This window comes from Hemibagrus wyckioides, linkage group LG19 (assembly GCF_019097595.1).
Source record: "Hemibagrus wyckioides isolate EC202008001 linkage group LG19, SWU_Hwy_1.0, whole genome shotgun sequence".
Taxonomy (NCBI): domain Eukaryota; kingdom Metazoa; phylum Chordata; class Actinopteri; order Siluriformes; family Bagridae; genus Hemibagrus; species Hemibagrus wyckioides.
This window is the reverse complement of record NC_080728.1, coordinates 19,440,001-19,462,341: the sequence shown is the minus strand read 5'-3', so window position 1 is coordinate 19,462,341 and position 22,341 is coordinate 19,440,001. Positions and strand designations below refer to the sequence as shown.

The following is a 22,341-nucleotide window of genomic DNA, read 5'->3' as shown; positions in this document are numbered from 1 at the left end:
GGCTTCCAGTCCACAACCCAGAGCCTTAACCACTTGAGCTACCACCACCCCAAAATGTTTTTGTGTGTGTGTGTGTGTGTGAGTGTGTGTGTGTGTGTTGTTGCTATAGAAACGATAAGGTATTAGAACAAGCACATATTAATAAAGAACTGTTTATTGCAGCTGTGCTCCTGTCAGAACTGCTGTTCTAGAAAATTTACTGAAATTGTGCAGCCATGTTTCGCTTCGTTTTTTTTTCCTGGGGAAGAATTGAGGATCCAGAGAGAATCGTGGTGCAGGAGGAGGAGGAAAGAAAAAAAACTGGGCGCATTTTTGAATTGTGTCTTTCTCTTTAAGATTTGGAAAGCGAGTGGCTGTTTGTGAGTAAAACTTCCGTCCTTCTGTTCCTCTCTGGCTGCCAGCCACCAGCAGGAAACAAAGACTGGTTTATGCAAATGGTCATGGCAACCTCTCTCTCTCTCTCTCTTTCTCTTTCTGTCTGTCTTCTGTCTTTCGTTCTTTTCTCTTTCCATCAAAACCCTTCGCCAGACTTTTCTGTCAGCCGTATCAGACGTATACATCTCCATCCAGAAAAAACCTCCACTGTACATTTGTTTATCTAACACACACACACACACAAACACACACACACAAACACACACACAGATCAGCAGGAATTGTTAGGGTTCTGTGATCAGTAAACATTATGCATCCCTGTGCTGTGTGTGTGTGTGTGTGTGTGTGTGTGAGCTGCACTGGGGAATAGGCGATAAAATAAAGGTCTTGTTGGTCATTTATGTTCAATTACCTCCACTGCGGCTCCTGGATGTGTGTGCATCCGGGCGTGACTCAATTCCTCCCTCAGATGAGCTAAGGCTGTGTGTGTGTGTGTATGTGTGTGTGTTAGATACAGTCTGTGTCCAGTCCACTGAATCAGACTACTTTATTTGCTCTCAGAATTGAGTTCTATTACAGGACCAGCTTCTGTCACTCAGCTCCAACGAGCAACACACACACACACACACTTTCTGCAAGACTGCCACAAAACACGCTCAAAGCATCGCCTCACTATCATCAGGATGACTAGACAAGAAGTGACAGCACACTGCCCCTGGGATAACCACAGGCACACACACACACACACACACACACACACTCAAGGGGTCAAATGTTGAGAATGTTCATAAGACGGACAAATTTAAATGTCAGCAACTACACTATGACGCGCACACAGAGCAAGAAATGGTCTAAAAATAAAATAAAATAAAATAAAATAAAATAAACAAATAAAAAATTAATAAATTAAATTAAATTAATACAATTAAACAAAATTAAATAAATAAATAAATTCCTTACATTGTAAATTCCTTTGAAATACTAATTTTTAGTAATTTTTTTTTTTTTGGTGAACAATGATTTTTAAAAATTTCTGTTGCTCATCTTACTAGACGTTGCGCAATCAAGGCCCTCGATTTAGCGTCCAGTAATTTATAACCATTGCAAAAATGCAACAAGAGGCCCAATGGGGCAGGATTCATGCTGCCCCTTGCTCGGTGGAAGGGCCAGAAAGACAAAATAGCCAACAGGGTTGCCAGATTGGGTTCGTTTAACAATCTTCCAAGATTGTGGTTTAAAGCCAATCTGTATGTTGATGTCTTACTCATTATAAATAAATAAATAAATTAATTAATTAAAATAAAATAAAATTAAACAAAAACACTGCATAGTAGCCTGTAGTGAAGTGTGACAAGCTCTCAAATTCATTTCGTTTGAGGTTGTCATGATTAATGTCGTCCTCCAAGACCAGGATCTATGGCCACGAGCCGATGTTGTCAGGAGCGCCGGTGCAACCGTCAAAGTCGGGAAAACAAAAAACAAACAACAAACACAAACATGTAACCTTACTTTCTACACACTAGCTGACTTCCCAGCAGCAGGATTAACGACACACATGCCTTTACAGCCCCTCACCCTCGTCCCCTAAGCCCTATTCCCCTCCTGAAGCCTGTTAGAGACGCTGCACGCTGTCACTGCTACCCGTCACTCTCCATCTGCGAGTGTTTGAGAGACCGCAGGCGTCCGTCTTTCCCCTTGTTCACTAATCCCTCGTTTTACTCTGATTAAAGGAAGCTTGTCTTGTCCTGTCTGTTGTCTCAGACAGAGAGCCAGTTCTTCCCCAAGTTGCACGGGCACCGCTGGCCATTGTGCCTCGTCTTATTATTTCCATCTGTCTTTCCTTTTTCTAGATGTGTGTGTGTGTATGTGTATGTGTGTGTGTGTGTGTGTGTTGTTTACAGGAGGGGGGTAAAAAAAAAAGCCGTAAGCTCTGCTGTGCGCCGATTAGAACGGTGAACTTTGACACGAGCCGCAGTCAACTGCCAAGAATTCTCTCGCTCCGAAACGTCAATTAGGAAAAACCCGGACAATGACAAAGAAAAAATAAAAAAGGAATAATAAAGGCCAATTAAAATTCTATTGTCAGGAGGGACTGCTGTTTTGATGTCGTAATTATTTTTCCGACAAATAAGTGACACGGAAGACCTTTAATATTTAATGCATGGGGTTTAGATGAAACATTTCGTATGAGGACAGTGTGTGTGTGTGTCGTGTGTGTAGTGTGTTTTTGAGTGTGTAAGCCTATTATGGTCTGGCGGAGATAGCGTGATCCCTGTCGTATCGATCCAGCTAGTTATCTGTTAGCTCTGTCACTGACCTCAATGGACGAGGACAATGGAGGCAGATCGGAATCTCAGACGAAGATTTTCTCAGGAATGCATTGTGCTTATCAGTGAAGTGCAAACACACACACACACACACTCACTCACACACATACACACACATGTTCTTTCATTCCCCATCTCTTTTCTCTTTCTTTCTCTCTTTCTCTTTCTCTCTAAGGGCTTGTCACAGAAAGAAAGAAAAATATATACACACAAACTAAGACTACACTTTACACCTGCTTTCCTTTTCCACTTTTATTCTCTCTTCCTTCCTGCTATCCCGCAGTAATCCACCGCAATATGGTCCAACATCTGCCTCCACATATGATGCCTGACCGTCTCTATTGACCCCCTTTATACACCTCCAATATGGCGGCTCACAACTGCTGCTTCCTCTGCTTTCATCCCTGTGTGGAAACTCTTGTCATGTCGTTTTTTTTTTATTCCCGTTCGTCCCGGCAGGATTCGATCCGGAAATGGAATTGGGAGTTGTTATTTTTGACACGTTTAGTGTTTACACAAATACGCTAATATCGTCGATATATTCAGGATATTTGTGGGGTTTTTTTTTTAGTCTTATTAACTTAAAGAAAGAGGAAAAATAAAGAGAGGCTGCTTGAGGAATTATTGTTAATAGCTGTATATTAAATATACAGTATATTTCCAAAAGTATTGGGACACCCCTCCAAATCATTTAATTCCGGTGTTGTTTTTCAGGGGTTGGTCTCGGCCCCTTAGTTCCAGTGAAAGGAACTCTTAATGCTTCAGGATAATTTCATGCTCCCAACTTTGTGGGAACAGTTTGGGGATGACCCCTTCCTGTTCCAAAATGACTGCACACCAGTGACCAAAGCAAGGTCCATAAAGACATGGATGAGTGAGTTTGGTGTGGAGGAACTTCACAGAGTCCTGACCTCAACCCCATAGAACACCTTTGGGATGAATTAGAGTGGAGACTGTGAGCCAGACCTTCTCATCCATCATCAGTGCCTGACCTCACAAATACACTTCTAGAGGAATGGTCAAAAAATTCCCAAAAACCTTGTGGAAAGCCTTCCCAGAAAGGTTGAAGCTGTTATAGCTGCAAAGGGCGGGACAATTCCATATTACATTCATGTGCATGTTAAGGCAGGCGTCCCAAAACTTTTGGCAATATAATGTATCACCTATTAAATGTAACTATAAATGGATAAAGCGTACATCGACGCTAACGGTTAATCAAAAATTTGTGTTATTCATTATTTTCCTATAACAACAGGAGCCATGTTGTGTTTTATCCCTTACTTATAGATGACCATCAGTTCACACATCATTTCTATCCAAACAGGAGATTTATTTATTTATTTATTTCTTTTGCTATGTTTAAGAAAGGGGAATCCAGTTCGCTCAGTCATCTGTATTTGGGCTAGCCTTGAGTAAATGATTTTCCCAGTGATAACGGTTTAATCTCTCTCTCTTTGTGTGTGTGTTTTAAGGGATTTGAGAACAACTCTTGAGAACAGTGGCAGTGGTGTTGTGCAATGTTTTTTTTTCTTTTTCTTCCAAACTGCATCTAACAAAGCTGTCCAATCTGGGATCTTTTTAAAAAAAAATAAAAAAATCTTAACAGCAAAGAACATATGGAGACAAGATTTTGGTGTGATAAAACACACAACAAAGATGTGTAATCACAGGGATGAGAGAGAGAGAGAGAGAGAGAGAGAGGGGGAGAGAGAGAGAGAGAGACCTCTACTTGACTTGTAAAGCCGGCTTAAAACAACACCACTAGTGCCACTAAACAGGAATCCGGTCTGTCCGTATGTAGTGTTAATGCCATGTTCGGAAAAGAAGGATTGCATAAAAAAACGGGTGAAAATATGTGTGTGTGTGTGTGTGTTTGTACGCAGGTGAAAAAGAGCTATTAATTTGCACCCAAATGGGCGTCAGTGTGCAGCTGTGTTTGGCTAATGGAGGCCTGCCTAGGCCCCGGGGTTAATGCATCTCAAACGGCCAGGCTCTTAACCTGAGGACCGGAGGCTAGCGGTGGCCAGAGAACGGCCCAGAGGAGGGTTACAGGCACACACACACACACACACACACATATATATATACACACACTGAAAGCTGCAGCAGATGTGCACTCTTTTTTCCAGCGATGTGGAGATTTATGGCATGCTCACAGAGCAAACAAGAGCCTCCTCTGGCCAGCAACAGGGGGAGGGAGCGAAGGGAGGAAGAGAGAGCGCAAAAGATAGATGGAAACATAGAGAGGCCAAGAGATTGAGAGATAGAAAGAAAGACAGGAAGAAAGACGTCGCATGTTTTTACCACGGCGTGGACAGGAGAGCTCCATCACAGCTCGCTCTCGACACTCCCTCAGCTCGCTCTCCATTCTGCTCTATTCAGTCACTATTTTCTTCTCTCTTTTTTTTGTGTGTGTTTGCTTTCAGTTCAGTCAAGGGCTCCTTCTGCTTCTGTACTCACTCCAACCCTCAAACCCCTCCTCACACTTCTCCCCCTAAACCACCCACCCAAAATAGAGAGAGAGAGAGAGAGAGAGACAGAGTTTCTATGGTCTTCTCTTTCCAGTCGGAACAATATCATCGCCCCAGAGCCAGGCCTGCATTCTCTGTCTCAGGGGCTCAGAGCTACACAAAGGCCCAGTTCTATGGCAACCCATAGTTGGCATGACGCAAAGAAGCGGCCAGAACAGTAGGCATTGTCACCCGCCGCTTCGGGACCCCCGAAAACAAAAGTGCAGAGAGTTTGAGAGGTTGGGAAAAGAGAGACGCTGTGCTGGAGGACAAGGACACATTCTCTTGTACACAATCTGTGGTATACAGAGATTCTCTCAGAGTTGTAACGCTGCACTTGTGGGGACAGAGCGTTCTCATAAGAAAAGGAACACAACAAAAGACCCCCACACCCCCTTTTTTGTGTGTGCCAGTCCTCAAGTTCATGTGTATATTTTACTAACATATTTCACTAACATTGTTTTTCAAGGAACACTTGGTAAAAAAAATAAAAAGTAAATTCTTCTCATTCCTACAATAACCCATTTATGAGCTTGTCTCTATGGGAGGATGTACCCAGAACCCAAACACCAGGACGCAAATCTTACCTGAAGTTGAAGAGGGCCAAGGCCTGGTGTTGCAGCCGCAGCAGCCGCCATGGTGGTTGGGATGAGTTGAAGGGGGTATGGGTCATCTGAGAAAGAAAGAAACAAAAAAACAAAGGTGTAGTCTTTACAACATTTTCATTGATTCTTTAAATCCAAACCGACTTACAAATAAAACCCTCTGTTATATGGGTCTGTATCGATCCTATAAAGGTTCCTCTCCACGGACGTACCAAAGAACCCTTAATCTCTGGAGCCTTTTGGTCATTTTGATGCCTCTAGTACTTAACAGGAAAAATGTTAAGGAACCCTACTAGCACTGGACATACACCAAAATTGTAATAAACAGTTTTATTTGCTTGTGTCTCCCACCTTCATTTCCTCCCTGCATTAAAAAAGTGAAGTGAACACTGAACCAGCAGTAAATTATATGACAGCTTTAAGTCACAGAACTAACGCTGTGTCTGCATTTCACTCAATTTCGCCTCTGCTTCCACAAATCATTGTGCATTTTCAAAGTGGGAGTTAGCCAGCTTGTAATATGGCTTCTGGCCTGAAATAAAGCACTGTGTAACTGGGAAATGATGGACATCTGTGCAGTCCCCATTTCCCATCTTGATTGCTATACAGTGTCTGTGCAAAATGACCACTTTAACTAATCAGATCACATTTTATAAACATGCCACCTATTATCAATCAGAGCACAGTTCCACAGTTCCTGTTAAGAGGGCCACTGTGACCAACTGATCCACAGTTCTACAGTTCCTGCTCCCGGTTCCACTATAACCAACTAAACCACAGTTCCTGCTCCCAGTTCCACTGCAACCAACTAAAACACAGTTCCTGCTTAAAATGTCACTGTCACCAACTGATCCACAGTTCCACAGTTCTTGCTCCCAGTTCCACTGTAACCAACTAATCTGGAGTTCCACAGTTCCTGCTCAAAATGCCACTGTGACCAACTGACCCACAATTCCTGCTCCCGGTTGCACTGTAACCAACTCATCCACAGTTACACAGTTCCTGCTCCCAGTTCCACTATAACCAACTGATCCACAGTTCCTGCTCCCAGTTCCACTATAACCAATTGATCCACAGTTCCTGCTTCCAGTTGCACTATAACCAACTGATCCACAGTTCCACAGTTCCTTCTTCCAGTTCCACTGCAACCAACTGATCCACAGCTCCTGCTCCCGGTTCCACTATAACCAACTGATTCACAGTTCCTGCTCCCAGTTCCACTGTAACCAACTGATCCACAGTTCCTGCTCAAAATGCCACTGTAACCAACTGATCCACAGTTCCTGCTCCCAGTTCCACTGGAACCAACTGACCCACAGTTCCTGCATAAAATGCCACTGAAATCAACAGTACCACATGATTTGCTTCAAAGTTCCTCCCCCCAGTGCCACTATAACTAATCAGGACCCAGTTCCACAGTTCCTTCTCCTAGTGGCACTGTAGCCAATCAGACCAGGTTACATCCCCAAAGCAATGCAACCAAACAAACAAGAGGTCCACAGATCCCTCCCCCACAATGCTACTGTAAACATCAGACCCAAGGTCCACAGTTCCTGCTCCCAAATCTACTGCAACTAATCAGACCATAGTTCTACAGTTCCTGCCCCAATGTTACTGTAAACAATCAGAGCATTGGTCCATGGTTCCTCCATCAATAACAATAATCACACAGTAAATGAAGATAACAGCTCCATTTTCCAAGAGTACCCAGCCCTCCTTCCACCCTTTTATTTACCTGTGTATAGACCTCCAATCCTTCCTCTCATTCTTATCCAAAAATCCTCTCTCTTCCACAACACCCACCCACCCTGTAGCCTTTATTCTTTTTGTCTCTGTCATCCACAAAGCCATCTTTTGTGCTCTCCCCACACTTTGTAATGAAAGTGTGATTGAAGGGTCGAAGACACAAGCACTGATAAAAAGACATTCGGTAATTAATGTGAAGAAGTTGGCTCTAGCGGCTCAGCCAAGGCTCATCCAAACATTCTTGGATGAATCAGAGCTCGAGGACTGAATGGATTGGCTTATTAGCATCCACCTGCAGATAGGCTTTTTCTAATCACAGGAGAAAACCAGGGAGAAAGGGTCACTAGTGGCTGGGCTGGTTTGTAGCAGAGAATTTGAGACAGAGGTACAAAAAGCCTTCGGGAATACTTTTTGATAATTGGTATCACCGGGTTGAGTGGTGATTCATAACTGGGGAAATAAATGAAGCACATTTGATGGTTGGTCATGCCTTGAATGTGCTCCTAAGTGCTTGAAAGGGCACGTGTCTGTTTCGCGTCACAGCGACATCCTTTGAAAGCAGATCAGAAATCTGGGACATCCTCCGTTTTGCGGTTCTAAGAGCATCAGCACTTTTCACACACATTTTTACTCAGGATGTCTACATGCCTGGATGAGTGGACAGCCCTGTGGCCATCTTCACTAGTTTAGACTCCCTGCTGTCTGTCTCTAAACTCTGTAAAAAAAAAAAAAAGACTAGAGGAAGCAGGACCCTGTCTCAGTAAGCAATAAACCAGACGCCCCAACCCATTATCCAAAAACATTTTTTCCCAGGCAACTCTTGTCGCTATTAAAAAACAACCCCAGCCTGCAGACTGGAGAGTGCTCTGGACTCGGTTCAAGGATGTATTCTGGGGAGATGATGTGTTTTTGCTCTCCCTCCTTGTCCTCTTGTGTCAGTCCCTAAACAAACAGAAAAATTCCAGCTATTTTATTTCTCTCCCGGGAACAGCTGTAACAAAAGAGCAAAAAAAGGAGAGAGAGAGGGAGAAAAAAAAAGAAAGCAAACATGTTGGTGTTGGCGTGGAGGCTGTGACTCGCCGGTCCCACTCTGGGGAAGTCGGGTGGGAACAAGGGTCCCCTCTTGGACCTGGCCCACGCCGGAGGGACTTGGTCTTCCTAGCCATTTTTTCTCGTCTTGCTTCAGGCAGGCTATCTCGCGCCACTAAAAAGCACATGCGTAATTGAAAAAGTTGGGCAGTGTGCAACGGTGTGGCTAGTGGTAATTAAAACAGGGGGGGGTGTGGGAGGGAAAGTGTGTGTGGTGGGAAGGGGGACTTGTTTGGGAAACTGTGAAGTGCGGTGGGCGGAGCTGGAGCTGAGGACCGCTCCTGTCTTGGGAGGGAGGTGTGTGTGTGTGTGTGTGTGTATATGTGTGTGTGTGTGTGTGAGGCCTGTTTGGATGCATGTACTGGCGGCGGTTCGTGTTAATGTGTGGCAACCTGGGGCAGGTCACTCTCTCCACATTCAGCATGCTCGCTGCTGGCATACAGCTCGCTCGCCTCTCGCGGTAAACAACACATTGCTTCACAGTTGGACTGCTACGGCCAAAAAAAAAGCAAAATCCCAGAGGAAGTTTTCTGCGTTTCTTTTTATTCTCCTTCGCTTAGCCATACTTGCCGAGTGCTTAGGCACAGGGACACAAAAGCACAGAGCTGAGAGTCTGTCATGTGGAAGAGACAAACAGGCCTTGCTGTCGCTTGGCTGAACTTGAGGCAGTGGAAAGGAGCTTGCCATAAAACACGTGCCCAGCATTGGCCTGAACAATCTGGTTTCACCAATCCACTATCAGAGGCTCTAAGCTGAACAGCAGAACGGATCAAAAGTTCTTGCTGAAATGGTGATCTATTGTTTGAGCTTTTTCTTTTTTTTTCTTTTAGAAAGTTTAAGAAGACGATTCAAGCGAGACGCTAGTGCAATGTCGTAGTATAAAGGCGTTCTATCGCTAATTTGAAAAAATCAAAAACTACTACCTTCCAAAATCACCTTGATTTTAGACCTCCGGCAAGTACAGACACAAAGACAAGACGGTGTTTCCCTGCCTTACTAACAAGCACAGACTTACCATTTCTTACCACCTGATTTCGCAGATAATGTTACCCCACTTCAGCATAAATAGTCTACTTGACTCAAGTACTAGCTAAGTACAATTGACTGAATATTTTTTGTCCATACACTCTCCCGGAAAAAAAAAAAAAAAGATATTGTAAGAAATGTACCATTTATGGTCAAGGTGACCCTCAAGGGTATATCCTTCACACCTTTTGATTATTTGAATACAAGTGCAACCACTGTTTTTAAGAACTAATTAAAGCACTTGTAGACAAAAGAAAAAAGGTACAAAGGAGGGTATAACATAAAAAACAAGTAGACAGAATAGTGCACTGCTTTGATTGAGTAACCAAACAAATGAATTAAGACTAAACCTCAGGGATCTAAAAGTCACGTCCAAGAGAAATGAAAGTGTGTCTACTCACACCTCTTCATAATACATTGCTTATGATGGAGGATATACCGCGATTATGATCTCTTGTGATCTTTGAAATAAGACTCGTGGAAGTGATGAGGTTTTATAGCGTCAGAGACACTCACTGCAGCCGGGTTTGTAGTTGAAGCCTGGGGGCAGGAGGAATCCTTGCTGGGCTGCGGCTGCTGCCAGAGTCCTCTGATCTGGAGGGAAAACAGGAATCATCAGAGGTGGCAGCTGACCCTGGACCTGCTGAAGAGAGAGAGAGAAAGAGAGGGAGAGAGAGGGAGAGACAGAAAGGAAATGTGGGTATGTCGGCCAACAGTGACGCCGCCAGAACAGACAAAATGACAAGGGATCAAATAAACACACACACAGTCATAGTCCCTCCTGCACCTGTCCCCTGACAAGAGGAGCAGAAACGACACCCTGTCACTGCCAAACCCACCACGTCACATGGAGCAGCTCCCAAAAACTCCTGTAACATCTGGGCCCACTGTGCTCGGCAAGGTGCCATGCCTCTTCACAAGGTTTCAGGGTTTAAAAAAAAAACGAGAGAAAGAGAAGGAAAAAAGCACACTCTTGCAGACAAAAAACCCAAGCCAGCGACTTTGGCAAGAAGCGAGTCTGAAGCGCACGGGTGTGGGGAAGGAGAGGACAGATGGTTCTACTGATGAGAGCACTGCCAGGAAAACACAAAGGCTCCAGAAGTGACATCAGTGACTGTGCGAATGTGAACGTGTCGGGATGCTCGCAGACAGAGCCGGCGAGGTGAGGAGAGGAGACGAGCGGGGTTTGCATTCTGTGCATCTGATTTAAAGCTACTGAAAGTGAGTTATGGGTGCTAAACACCGCTAACGCATTTCAAACATATGAAGTCGGACAGAAGCTGAAACTCTCTCTCTCTCTCTCTTTCTTTCTTTCTTTCTTACATAGCTGTAATCTCTCAGTCCCACCACAGCGTCTGGGGCCGTTTGCCTTCTCACCACACTGTAATTACCCCACCATTTTGGTGAACCACAAAACGGCAGGGACTCCTGCTCCCAGGACTGATCAAATCAGATGTTAGTGCCACTTTTGTTTTCTGTGTATTTTTTTTCGCCACGTTCCGATAGGCCCCCTGTGAGCAAGAATCACAAGCGCTACACTACTCTTCTGTCTTTCAGTCCTTAATTGGACATATGCTCCTTTGGTGCTGCCGGTATCTCTGCATGCCGCTACGGTCCCGCGGCATCTCTGCGGTCATGCTAGCACCAGTTAGCATGTGCTAATGATTGCATGCATGTAAAACATTAACGCTGATGCTCTCGAGGTTTGACGGCTATCACGCGCTCCGCTTGCAGGCCGCACGCGCTCCTGTGAAGATTAGTCTGTAGGAGCAGGTAGAGCTTAGAGGCTTGTCAGTTGATTTAAAAACCACTGAGAGTTTAAACATGCTGGATTTTTTTCCTGCTAGAAACTAAACGGCTAAAGGCACGGTGTACTTTTACTGGAGAATGTCAAGGGAAAACATCAGAAGTAATCCTACTTTAAACAAATCTCTGAAAGGGGTTTTCAACCTCGTCTGTTTCCACGGTGTTGGTAACGAATGTGATTATTCTACACAGTCTAAGGCCAGATGTTAGCGGAGTCGATAAAAGTTCCTTACACATGTTGCACCAACAAACACAGGTTTTATTACTGTTCCAGAAATATTCACACACTGCTGTAGAATTCTAGCACAGACTGGTCAGAATATAGTGATGACTTGCTGAACTTTTCCGGCAGGAGAAGGAGTCTCTGGTGTTAGAGCTCTGAAATACAGCTGTAAGTTTCCTGACATGGGGAAGTCTTCAGGGCAGAGGTTGGCTCACGCCACACACTTGTCACAGAAGCAGAGAATTAACATTTGCGACAATGTCTGACCATAACAACACAGAGCTAAGGACTTAAAGTAAGCTGTCCTAGCCACTAGGTGTTTCATGTAGCACCAGGGTCCTGGAGAAACATGGGTTCATTTCTCTATGTACAGCGTCAGCTATATGGTTGAAATGACAATAAAAGCTTCTTGACTTGACTTGAACTCCCATATTAAATTCCTGTTTTGTTTCAATGGTCCAGAAGCCATGCCATCACTTCACTATTTAGACAAGACTCTGAGGAAGTCTGTGGACTACTACTCTACCCTTTCTTAATGAGCTAACTTCTTAACAAGCTACTGGAAGTTTGATCAGGTTTGCCAAAGTGTTTTGGATATACTTTGCTGGGTCGGCATCTGCCAGTTGACTACCACTGCTCTAGGAGCTCGAAAAACACTGGGCAGGGAAATGAGGTTGACGTTGAACAATGCCTGTGGGGATCTTGATGGCAGTCCAGAAAACTGCTTTAGCGAGATTGCCAAAACAGCTGGTCGACACACACCGCCTCGACGCCGATGATACATACAGTATATTTCTACACACATACGCACGAGGAGGCTTTATAATTGTGGTCAGACAGTTAATTTGCTCTTCTGCGGTCATATCCGTGTCCGGCGCTCTCATGGCCTTTTCTCTGTTTAGCCTCTCGCTTCTTGCAATGCTGCAGGACATTCCACAATACAGCAGAGAATACAATCAGGCTGGGATGAGGGCTTGTTGAAAACACGACTAATCCTGCCCTTCAACAGCTGGCTATTTTATATTGCATTCCATAATGCCTCTCTGCTTTTCTCTCCTTCATGAAACAGAAGGAATCTTTGTTCCAAAGGTTCTTTTTAAGCCGTAAAGCAAAAGTTGCCCTTTTTTCAAGAGCGTTAACAAGAAAACAACTGAACTTGGCTCTGGGACGCAAAAAAAAGAGTACAATTTAGATCACTAAAGTACTTTAGAATAATGTATTAAACACGATTGGAGTGTATTATATATATATATATATATATATATATATATATATATATATATATATATATATATATATATATATATATATATATTTTTTTTTTTTATTTATTTATTTTTTTAAAGAGCTGCTACACATACAGCGTGAGGAAGTTGTTCGAATTCAAAGCATCTGGATGAGGATGAGTTTGGTGAATACGTCCAGAAGGATGTCTGGAGGAACGATCTAAGAAATACATTAAACTCATAAACTGGTACATGAAGAGAAAGCGGATCTAACAGCCCTGGACCGCTGGATTTGCAAGTCTTCTAATCAAGACATCACTCCTTATTAAAAAAGAACCGAACAGAAAAGAAAAGAATGGAGAGATAAAAAAAAAACACAGCTCAGAAGACAACATGAGAGGAACTTTTTCTTCTAGACTTTCGATGCGAGAAAGGGAAGAGAGAGTGCAAAAGAAAAAAAAATTATTAAAAAAATCATAATAATAATAATAAACCGGGGGAAAAAGTGGAAAGTTGGCAGCAAACTGACTTGGAGTGTCTCGCCAGGCAGCACAGCTTGAACTTAAAGCTTTTTGAACATAATGAAGATGTGCCGATAATTAACATATGTAGTGTGAACAGGTTTGCTGGCAAAGGAGAGAGAAAAACTCCAAGGTAAAGTTATTATTAGGGAGTAATTAGCTCTATGAAGTAAATGAGTGGAACAATAGCTGCCAGCATTGACAATATGGCACACATCTTAGTGAGCGGAGAAGTACAGTGGCAGAAAGTGTGGGTCCCACAGCTAAAATCTGTTTCCAGCCATATGCTCCGGCAATTAAAGCCGAGCCTCCGTGACCTGCTGCTGAAAAGGGGAAATGTAGGCATATAACCAATAATTAATTTGTATAGCTGTGCTGTGTGGCTAGCGCTTCATATTATCATGCTGCTTGTGCATATAGACCATTAGCTAGCTTCCTGTCCACGGACACACTTTTTGGAATTCTTTATGCCTCGTTGATTTTCGCGAGATTTGATTCAGTATGAATAATAATAATAATAATAATAATCCCCCAAAAAACGCTAGCACGGACAGATCTATAAGATCAATCAGTAGCCACGTGAATCTACACACTCCGAAATCTCTCTTTCTGCAAAGCCTCAACTGAGCGACCTTGCAATTTTTTTTGAACCGCTAACAGACATCCATTTTCAACCTTTTTTCCAAGTATTCTTCTGTGAGGTTTTTTTTTCCCCCAGACGGACAGGCCTTTATTTTTCTGTGAGCCAAGGGCACCTTTGGCTGATTAGCAGCTAATGAAATTGAGTGGCGGGCCTGTGCCGGCGCTGCCTGCCTTTTATAAGCCCTCCATTAGGCGCGAGTGCAGGCGGTGCGTCAGCCGGCCGCCGTAGGTGGGCATAGCACGGTGCCCATCTGCTCCGCTGCCTGCGTGTCCTTCCTCAAATAGCTCCCATTAGCTGGCGAGCCGAGACGAGAGCGTCCCCTGCCTTTTGCCGTGGCACACGGTGCACATACCCTTGACCGGGGCTCAGCGATTAGGCTTTCGATGGCTGAGCTTCTTGCTTTCATGGCCTTTGCTTCAATATCTGCACTGGTAGTAATTGGGCAAATCTGATTTCTGATGGTTGAGTTTTATTGCAATGTACATACACCGACCCGGCTAACAGAGGAAGGCTTTGTACAAAGGGAGGCATCGAGCCGGCGGCCATCAAACCTTCATCTCTGGGAAGCAGAGAGACAAATGAAGGATATAAAAGCAGACTTGACAAGACAATAAAATCTTCTATACTTCCAGCTGTAATGCTCTTCTCGACTGCACTCCACTCTATCCAAAGTACCTAATGTACCCAGCTAATGCTCTCGTGCTACAAAATGGTATTAATGAATCGTAGGACATTAGCTGAAGTCATTCCTTCTTTTGTTACTCCTGTAGTGTTCTTCGGTACGAAGTGGTTAGAAAAGGAAAATCCAGGCAGTGCTTTATTACTGCTCATACTCGACCTGCTCAGCCTTCTCACAGTAAGGAGAAACGCCAATTACATTCATTTAGGTGCAATGAGACAAATTAAACAATTACACAGCCAATTGGGTTAGCTGCTCCCTTGCGCAGGAGCTGGACTAGCGCTGATGAGAGTCTCGCCGTCTTCTCTTCTTGAAGCCTCTCTGTCTGCAAGCAAATGAATTTACATTCCAAACTAGTGGCGCTCAGCTAACTAACTTGGATCGATTTAAACCTGCTTCGTGGCGAATTCCATGCTCTTTATCGCGTTAGCCTACAAGAACACAGGCGGACGGTAATAGGATTTGCATAAGCCGCCGTTAGCTGGTGTCGTCCGTGCGTCTTAAACAAGTTAGTTAGAAAGACATAAACGAGTTAGGCGCAGTCAGGCTGCCGATTCTTCTGATTTAGCATGTCTTCTTTTGAGTTCGAGGCCAGTCTCTGGTAAACGTTCGGATGAAGTGATGCAGATCAAATTAGCCGGCCGCTTCGTCGCGGGAGGCCCGGTCACCCACTCGTCTCTCGCAGAGGCTTCATGCCGAGAGAGTGGCGAAACCGAGCGCGGCAAATCCTCTGACACCGGTATGGCTTCCCACGGAGCTGGAGGAGGTGTGCTGAGAAAAGCTGCTAATGAGAAAACGAGGGAGCACACACAGGGAGGAAGTGGCTTTTGGAACACAGAGGCTTTAATAAGAGTCAGCCAGCAGGCAGCGGCGGTGCTCACCCAAAGGCCTTGCTATTACGCTTCTTCTTAAGCATGGAAATGTATTATAGATGCCAGGGTGTATGTGTGCGTCTGTGTGTGAGAGAGTGTGTAAGCCTTCAGCCTCTCGCTAGGTGCTTTCTATTTCTCTCGCACCTCACTCGGCGGCGATACCAGGGGTCCAAAACCTTTAATGAGAAAGAAAGCAGGAACGCCAGCTCCTGCTTACGTGTGCTACCCTCCAGGAGCCCGCAAGAGGTGGCCCTCGAAGGGAGGTGTGCTGCTTTGGTGCTTAAAGTTAGCTTTGAGTGGCCACTTGAAGAGTTTAGCAAGTTTCCACACACAGAGTAAGTCTTTCAAATGCGCGGTAGGAGTGCTGTCATATTTAGCTTCACAGCATGTGGCTTTGGTACATGTGAACACTTCCTACTGTTCCCAAAGCTTCTCCCAGTCCCCGAATCAGACAGTCGACTTCAATCGCTTCCCTAACTCTGCTCAGCACCCGACTATCCAGGCGCAGAACTTTAAGTCACCTCCTGGAAGCACAAGATCTGACGATTACGCCAAGGATCTTAACTCATGAAGAGGAAACTTCACTACACTTACATTTACAAGATTTCAACTTCGCTTTTATCCAACTAGAGCGTATGACTGAGGTTTAAGGTTTTTTCTTCTGACTTTTTTAGTTGAGGGTCTGATTTCAGGCTCATCGGTTAAAGTTCTGATCTACTGATCAGAGCTACTTGTTACTTTCAATGTCATTTTAGCTTCTTGTTTCTTTCTTTTTCATATTTAATCCAACATCCTATCAGATTCTGATTAGATCCGACCTTTAATCTGCTACTGTTACTTCTAACGTCCAATCACCTGCTTTTAATAAACATCAAACCAGCTTCAACATCCACTGAGCTACTATTTACTTTACGATTCAATCAGCTACTTGATACATTTAACATCTTTTAATATCCACTCATGTTACTTTTAATATCCAACTTTCGAACATTTTTTTTTACTTTTAATGTCTAATTTGCTGGCTATTTAACTTAGTTAAAAAATTCATCTTCTCTTTCAGCTTCTTCTTTTTATTAAATTTTCCTTTCCTTGTTAATTTTATTTTAATATTTAATTTTAATATCTGATCAAATTCCTGTTACTTGTTACAAATTCTTGTGTTATTCTTGTTTATAATCCAATCAGCTTCAATTTTATTTTTTACTTTAATGTCTAATCATTACTTTAATAGTAGCCACTCTGTCAGCTTCTTTCCCTTTTAATGCCTGATCATCTTCTGCTTTTTTTTTTTTTTTAATTTTTATTAATGTCTAATCAGCTTAAATTTTCTTTAAATATTCAAATAAAAATTAGATACATGTTGAATAATAGCTACTAATATCAGCGTCTTTTTTTTTTCTACTTTTAATGTCTGATTAGATTCTTTGATTCTCTTTTCTTTAATGTCTAATCATCTTTTTTATTTTTAATATCTAATCATCTTTATTTTCCCTTTAAGATCCAAATAAAACTTAGATACATTATTATTATTATTATTATTATTATTATTATTATTATCATCTATACTATCAGTGTCTTTTTTTTTTACTTTTAATGCCTAATCATTTTCTTTTTTATTTTTAATGTCTGATCATCTTTATTTTTTATTTTAGGATAAAACAAAATTAGATACTGTATTATTATTATTATTATTATTATTATTACCTTTTCTGTAAGCTTCAGTTTTTACTTTTAATGTCTGATCAGATTTTCTTTTCTTTTATTTCCAGTCAGATTCATGTTTTTTTCGTTTAAGGTCTGATCAGCTGTGTGTTATTTCCAGCTGAAATTGAGGTGTTTAATAATATGTGCTCTTTTACTGTCTGATGCTGAGCTTCTTGTTCTTCTGATGTGTGTAAAGTGAAGTGACTGTGAGTGTGTGTGAGAGCTGACCGGAGGCCAGTGCTGCGATGTGATTGGCCAGTAAACGAGGCGCTCCTCTGTCCCCTCAGTGTGAGAAACTATTGTTCCGGAGCCTGAATGTAGAGACGCTTGTTTGGGAAAAGGTTGCAAAGTCATGGGAAAAAGGAGCTTTGTTTCTCCGAGGGTCGAGTGAGACCCAAGCAGCAGGGCCATGTTTTTTCAGAGGACACACACACACACACACACACCACAAACATGCAAGTATTCGTGCACACACACACACACCACAAACATGCAAGTATTCGTGCACACACACACACACACACACACCACAAACATGCAAGTATTCGTGCACACACACACACACACACACACACACACCACAAACATACAAGTATTCACACACATACACACACACACAGCTGCTCTGAACATACATGGACACACACACACACACACTATTAGTTTTTTGTCTAAGTCTTTTATACTTTTTTAATTTCGTTCTCTCTTCTCTTCTCTTCTCTTCTCTTCTCTTCTCTTCTCTTCTCTTCTCTTCTCTTCTCTTCTCTTTCCCCCTATCTTTCCTTTTCTTTCCTAGTCAATGTCATGTGGTCTTTCTCTCTTCTCATTCTCTCTCACAGTCCTGTCATTCTTTCTTTCTTTCTTTCTTTCTTTCTTTCTTTCTTTCTTTCTTTCTTTCTTTCTTTCTTTCTTTCTTTCCTCCAGTTTGTGTAGGTATGTGTGTGTGAATACATGCGTATTTGTGGTGTGTGTGTGTGTGTGAATAACCTCAGTGTGATATGACACTCTGGTCAAAAGCTGCCATGGTTCTTGCCCCAGGACTAATTCTCACCTTTAGATTTGTTTTACACACACACACTTATGTACAGACATGCTCACTCATGTACACAAACACACACCAATAGAATGAAACGACAAACGGATGGTTTGAGAATTTCTCCTGTAAAACATGCCAGAGAGAGATCGGTGTGTGTTGGTCTGATGGTAATGTTTATAAGCATTAATTACATTGTTATTACACTCATACACTGCTGTTATTATTCAGTAATATGCTGTAGGGAAAATAAACCGGGAATGTACGTGATTAATAACAGACGGATGTTTCTAGATGTTTCCAGACTGGCTGATTTCTGTGCTGTGATTGGTGAAGGGGGGTTGATTACTGATGTGTGTGTGTGTGTGTGTGTGGGAATGATGGGGACTTATTCACACCCACACTCACTGTCTTAAATTGTTTGAGCTATCTCTCTCTCTCTCTCTCTCACACACACACACACACACAGGTTTGAAGACACACCTGGATCTGTTGCTGCAGGAGGTTGATTTTGTGCTGTTGCTGCAGAAGCTGCTGTTGTTGTCGAGCGATCTGGAAACACACACACACACACACACACACACACACACACACACACACACATGCATATGCAAATATTAACTTCACCACTATTTAACCCCATAAAACATGTTTGTTGGTGTGTTTGAAGTTACAACTGTGTATTGTACCTAAAGCAAAGACTAAATGTCTCTGTGTGTGTGTGTGTGTGTGTGTGTGTGTGTGTGTGTTAGGGCGGATGTATTTCCTTTGTAAATCTTCCCAGGAGCTACTTCATACACAACAAAGCTCCAAAAGCCTCTTCTCTATGCAAATAGCTTCGTCCTGTGCTGGAGGGGTCTGGAATGTTCTCCCTCTCTCCTTCATACACACACACACACACACACACACACACACACACACACAGCTCCATGATTGCAGTGGGTGTGTGTGTGTAGTGCGCTGCTACACACACACCCATTCTCCTTGTTTTATACTGATAAGTGCAGGGTTCTGTTTATACTCCCAACTCAGTGTGGGCTGCGTGTGCGTGTGTGTGTGTGCGTGTGTGTGTGTGTGTGTGTGTGTGTGCGTGTGTGTGTGTGTGTGTGTGTGTGTTTCCCGAGACAGAAACATATGTGCTAATGGTAATAGTAGATGTGTGTGTGTGTGTGTGTGTGTGATTTTGTTTATCTACATGTGTATAAGTGTACAAAAGTGTACATACATACACACCACATATACAAGTGTGTGTGTGTGCCCACATGTATGTGTGATTTTGTCAGCGTGTGTTCATCTTCCCCTGTGTGTCTGTGCCCGTGTGTGTGCCCGTGTGTGTGTGTCTGTGTCTGTGCCCGTGTGTGTGTGCCTGTGTGTTTGTCCGTGTGTGTGTGTGTGCCTGTGTGTTTGTCCGTGTGTGTGTGTGTGCCCGTGTGTTTGTCCGTGTGTGTGTCTGTGCCCTTGTGTGTCTGTGCCCATGTGTGTGTGTGTGCTTGTGTGTTTGTCCGTGTGTGTCTGTGCCTGTGTCTGTGCCCGTGTGTGTGCCCGTGTGTTTGTCCGTGTGTGTGTCTGTGCCCGTGTGTGTGTGCTCGTGTGTTTGTCCGTGTGTGTGCCCGTGTGTCTGTGAGTGCCCGTGTGTTTGTGTGCCCATGTGTCTGTGCTCGTGTGTTTGTGTGCCCATGTGTTTGTGTGCCCGTGTGTCTGTGCCCCTGTGTCTGTGTGTGCCCATGTGTTTGTGTGCCCGTGTGTCTGTGCCCCTGTGTCTGTGTGCCCATGTGTTTGTCCGTGTGTGTGTGTGTGTGCCCATGTGTCTGTGTGTGCCCGTGTGTCTGTGAGTGCCCGTGTGTTTGTCCGTGTGTGTGTGTGTGCCCGTGTGTCTGTGAGTGCCCGTGAGTGCGTGCCCGTGTGTTTGTGTGCCCGTGTGTCTGTCCATGTGTGTGTGCCCGTGTGTGTGTGTGCCCGTGTGTCTGTGAGTGCCCGTGAGTGCGTGCCCGTGTGTTTGTGTGCCCGTGTGTCTGTCCATGTGTGAGTGCCCGTGAGTGCGTGCCCGTGTGTTTGTGTGCCCGTGTGTCTGTCCATGTGTGAGTGCCCGTGCGTGTGCCTGTGTGTGTGTGTGCCTGTGCCTGTGTGTTTGTGTGCCCGTGTGTCTGTCCATGTGTGAGTGCCCGTGTGTGTGCCTGTGTGTGTGCCTGTGTGTCTGTGCCCGTGTGTTTGTGTGCCCGTGTGTCTGTCCATGTGTGTGTGCCCGTGTGTGTGCCCGTGTGTATGTGCCCCTGTGTCTGTGAGTGCCCTTGTGTGTGTGCCTGTGTGTCTGTGCCCGTGTGTCTGTCCATTTGTGTGTGCCCGTGTGTGTGTGCCCCTGTGTCTGTGAGTGCCCTTGTGTGTGTGCCTGTGTGTCTGTGCCCGTGTGTTTGTGTGCCCGTGTGTCTGTCCATGTGTGAGTGCCCGTGCGTGTGCCTGTGTGTGTGTGCCTGTGTGTCTGTGAGTGCCCGTGCGTGTGCCTGTGTGTGTGTGCCCCTGTGTCTGTGAGTGCCCGTGCGTGTGCCTGTGTGTGTGTGCCTGTGTGTCTGTGACCGTGTGTTTGTGTGCCCGTGTGTCTGTCCATGTGTGTGTGCCCGTGTGTGTGCCCGTGTGTGTGTGCCCCTGTGTCTGTGAGTGCCCGTGCGTGTGCCTGTGTGTGTATGTGTGTGTGCCCGTGTGTGTGTGCCCGTATGTGTGTGTCTGTGTGTGCCCGTATGTGTGTGTGTGTGCCCGTATGTGTGTGTCTGTGTGTGCCCGTATGTGTGTGTCTGTGTGTGTGTGTGTACCTGGTCTTGCTGCTGCTTGGCCAGCTCCATCTGCTGTCTCTGTTTCTCGATCTGCGAGGCGGCCAGCTTCTTCTGCTCCTCGTGGGCGGCTAACAGCTGCTCCCTCAGGCTGCTCAGCTGGCTGATCATGCCCATCAGCTGCCTCTCCTTCTCCGCCAGGCTGTCCGGGGTACCTGCAGGGGGCAGGAGGCAGAGGCCAGGGGTCAGAGGACTGTCCGGGTTTCGGGATCTGCAGCAGACCTCTGGAGGCAGTGCTGGACTTGGTGCAGGGGCGACCCCCATGACCCTGATCTCAGGTGATGTAGTGGGAAAGGAAGGGTTAAATCATCCAGCTGTGTGTGTGTGTGTGTGTGTGTGAGAGAGAGAGAGATTACTAAGTAGGTCTATTGATCTCAGGTCACTCCTTTCTTTCTTTCTTTCTTTCTTTCTTTCGAAAGCTTAACCTGTGTGTGTGTGTGTGTGTGTGTGTGTGTGTCTACTACGGTGTGTTCCAGAGCAAATGTGTCTAAGTAGGTCTATGGATTTCAGGTCACTTCTATAAGTTACACCTCCCCTCTCTCTCTCTCTCTCTCTCTCTCTCACACACACACACACACACACACACACACGTTGGACAATCCCCCTTTGTTCCCTGCCTCTACCTTGAGAGGGGCCACATTCCTCACCGGGGGAAAACAGATGAGGAAAAAAGGGAGAAAAACGAGGGAGTCACAGGAGCTGACCTGACCTCATGCCCCCCCACAGGAAGGTGAGAGTATGCTCCATTTGTCCACCCCCCCCTTACACACACACACACACACACACAATGAACAATAAAGGCGACTGTCAGGGGTGGCCCGTTGGAAAAATAACCCAGCGGCTGTCCTTAACAGCTCAGAGACTAGAGCTTTTCACACACCGGTGCAGAGCCTGAAGCTGAGCCGAAAATTCTCTACAAGAGAGGGGCTTGTGTGTGTGTGTGTGTGTTTGTGTGTGTGTGTGTGTGTGGAAAGTGACGAGTCTTCCAGAGAGAGAGAGAGAGAGAGAGAGAGAGAGAGATGGACGGAGTGGATCAAAGACAGCTTTCTCTCATTCAGCGGATCTCTGCTGCAGCTGAAAGGATCTCTGTGGGTCACTTATTCATAGAGACGGGACTAATAAAGACTAAACACA

At 44.5% G+C, this 22,341-nt stretch overlaps 1 protein-coding gene across 7 annotated transcripts in view; it reads right to left on the bottom strand.

Annotated features, from left to right (window-relative positions):
* Positions 1–22,341, bottom strand: part of sox5 (SRY-box transcription factor 5) — a 260,300-nt gene that overhangs the window by 20,592 nt on the left and 217,367 nt on the right. For 6 of the 7 annotated variants that reach the window (XM_058416774.1, XM_058416773.1, XM_058416777.1 and 3 more), the window contains 4 exons: positions 21,190–21,362; positions 18,869–18,937; positions 10,195–10,321; positions 5,800–5,885 (listed from right to left, as the gene is read on the bottom strand). In XM_058416774.1, coding sequence (XP_058272757.1) covers positions 5,800–5,885; positions 10,195–10,321; positions 18,869–18,937; positions 21,190–21,362 — 455 coding nt within the window. The remainder of the gene's footprint in view (positions 1–5,799; positions 5,886–10,194; positions 10,322–18,868; positions 18,938–21,189; positions 21,363–22,341) is intronic. The other variant, XM_058416772.1, reaches the window with a different exon arrangement.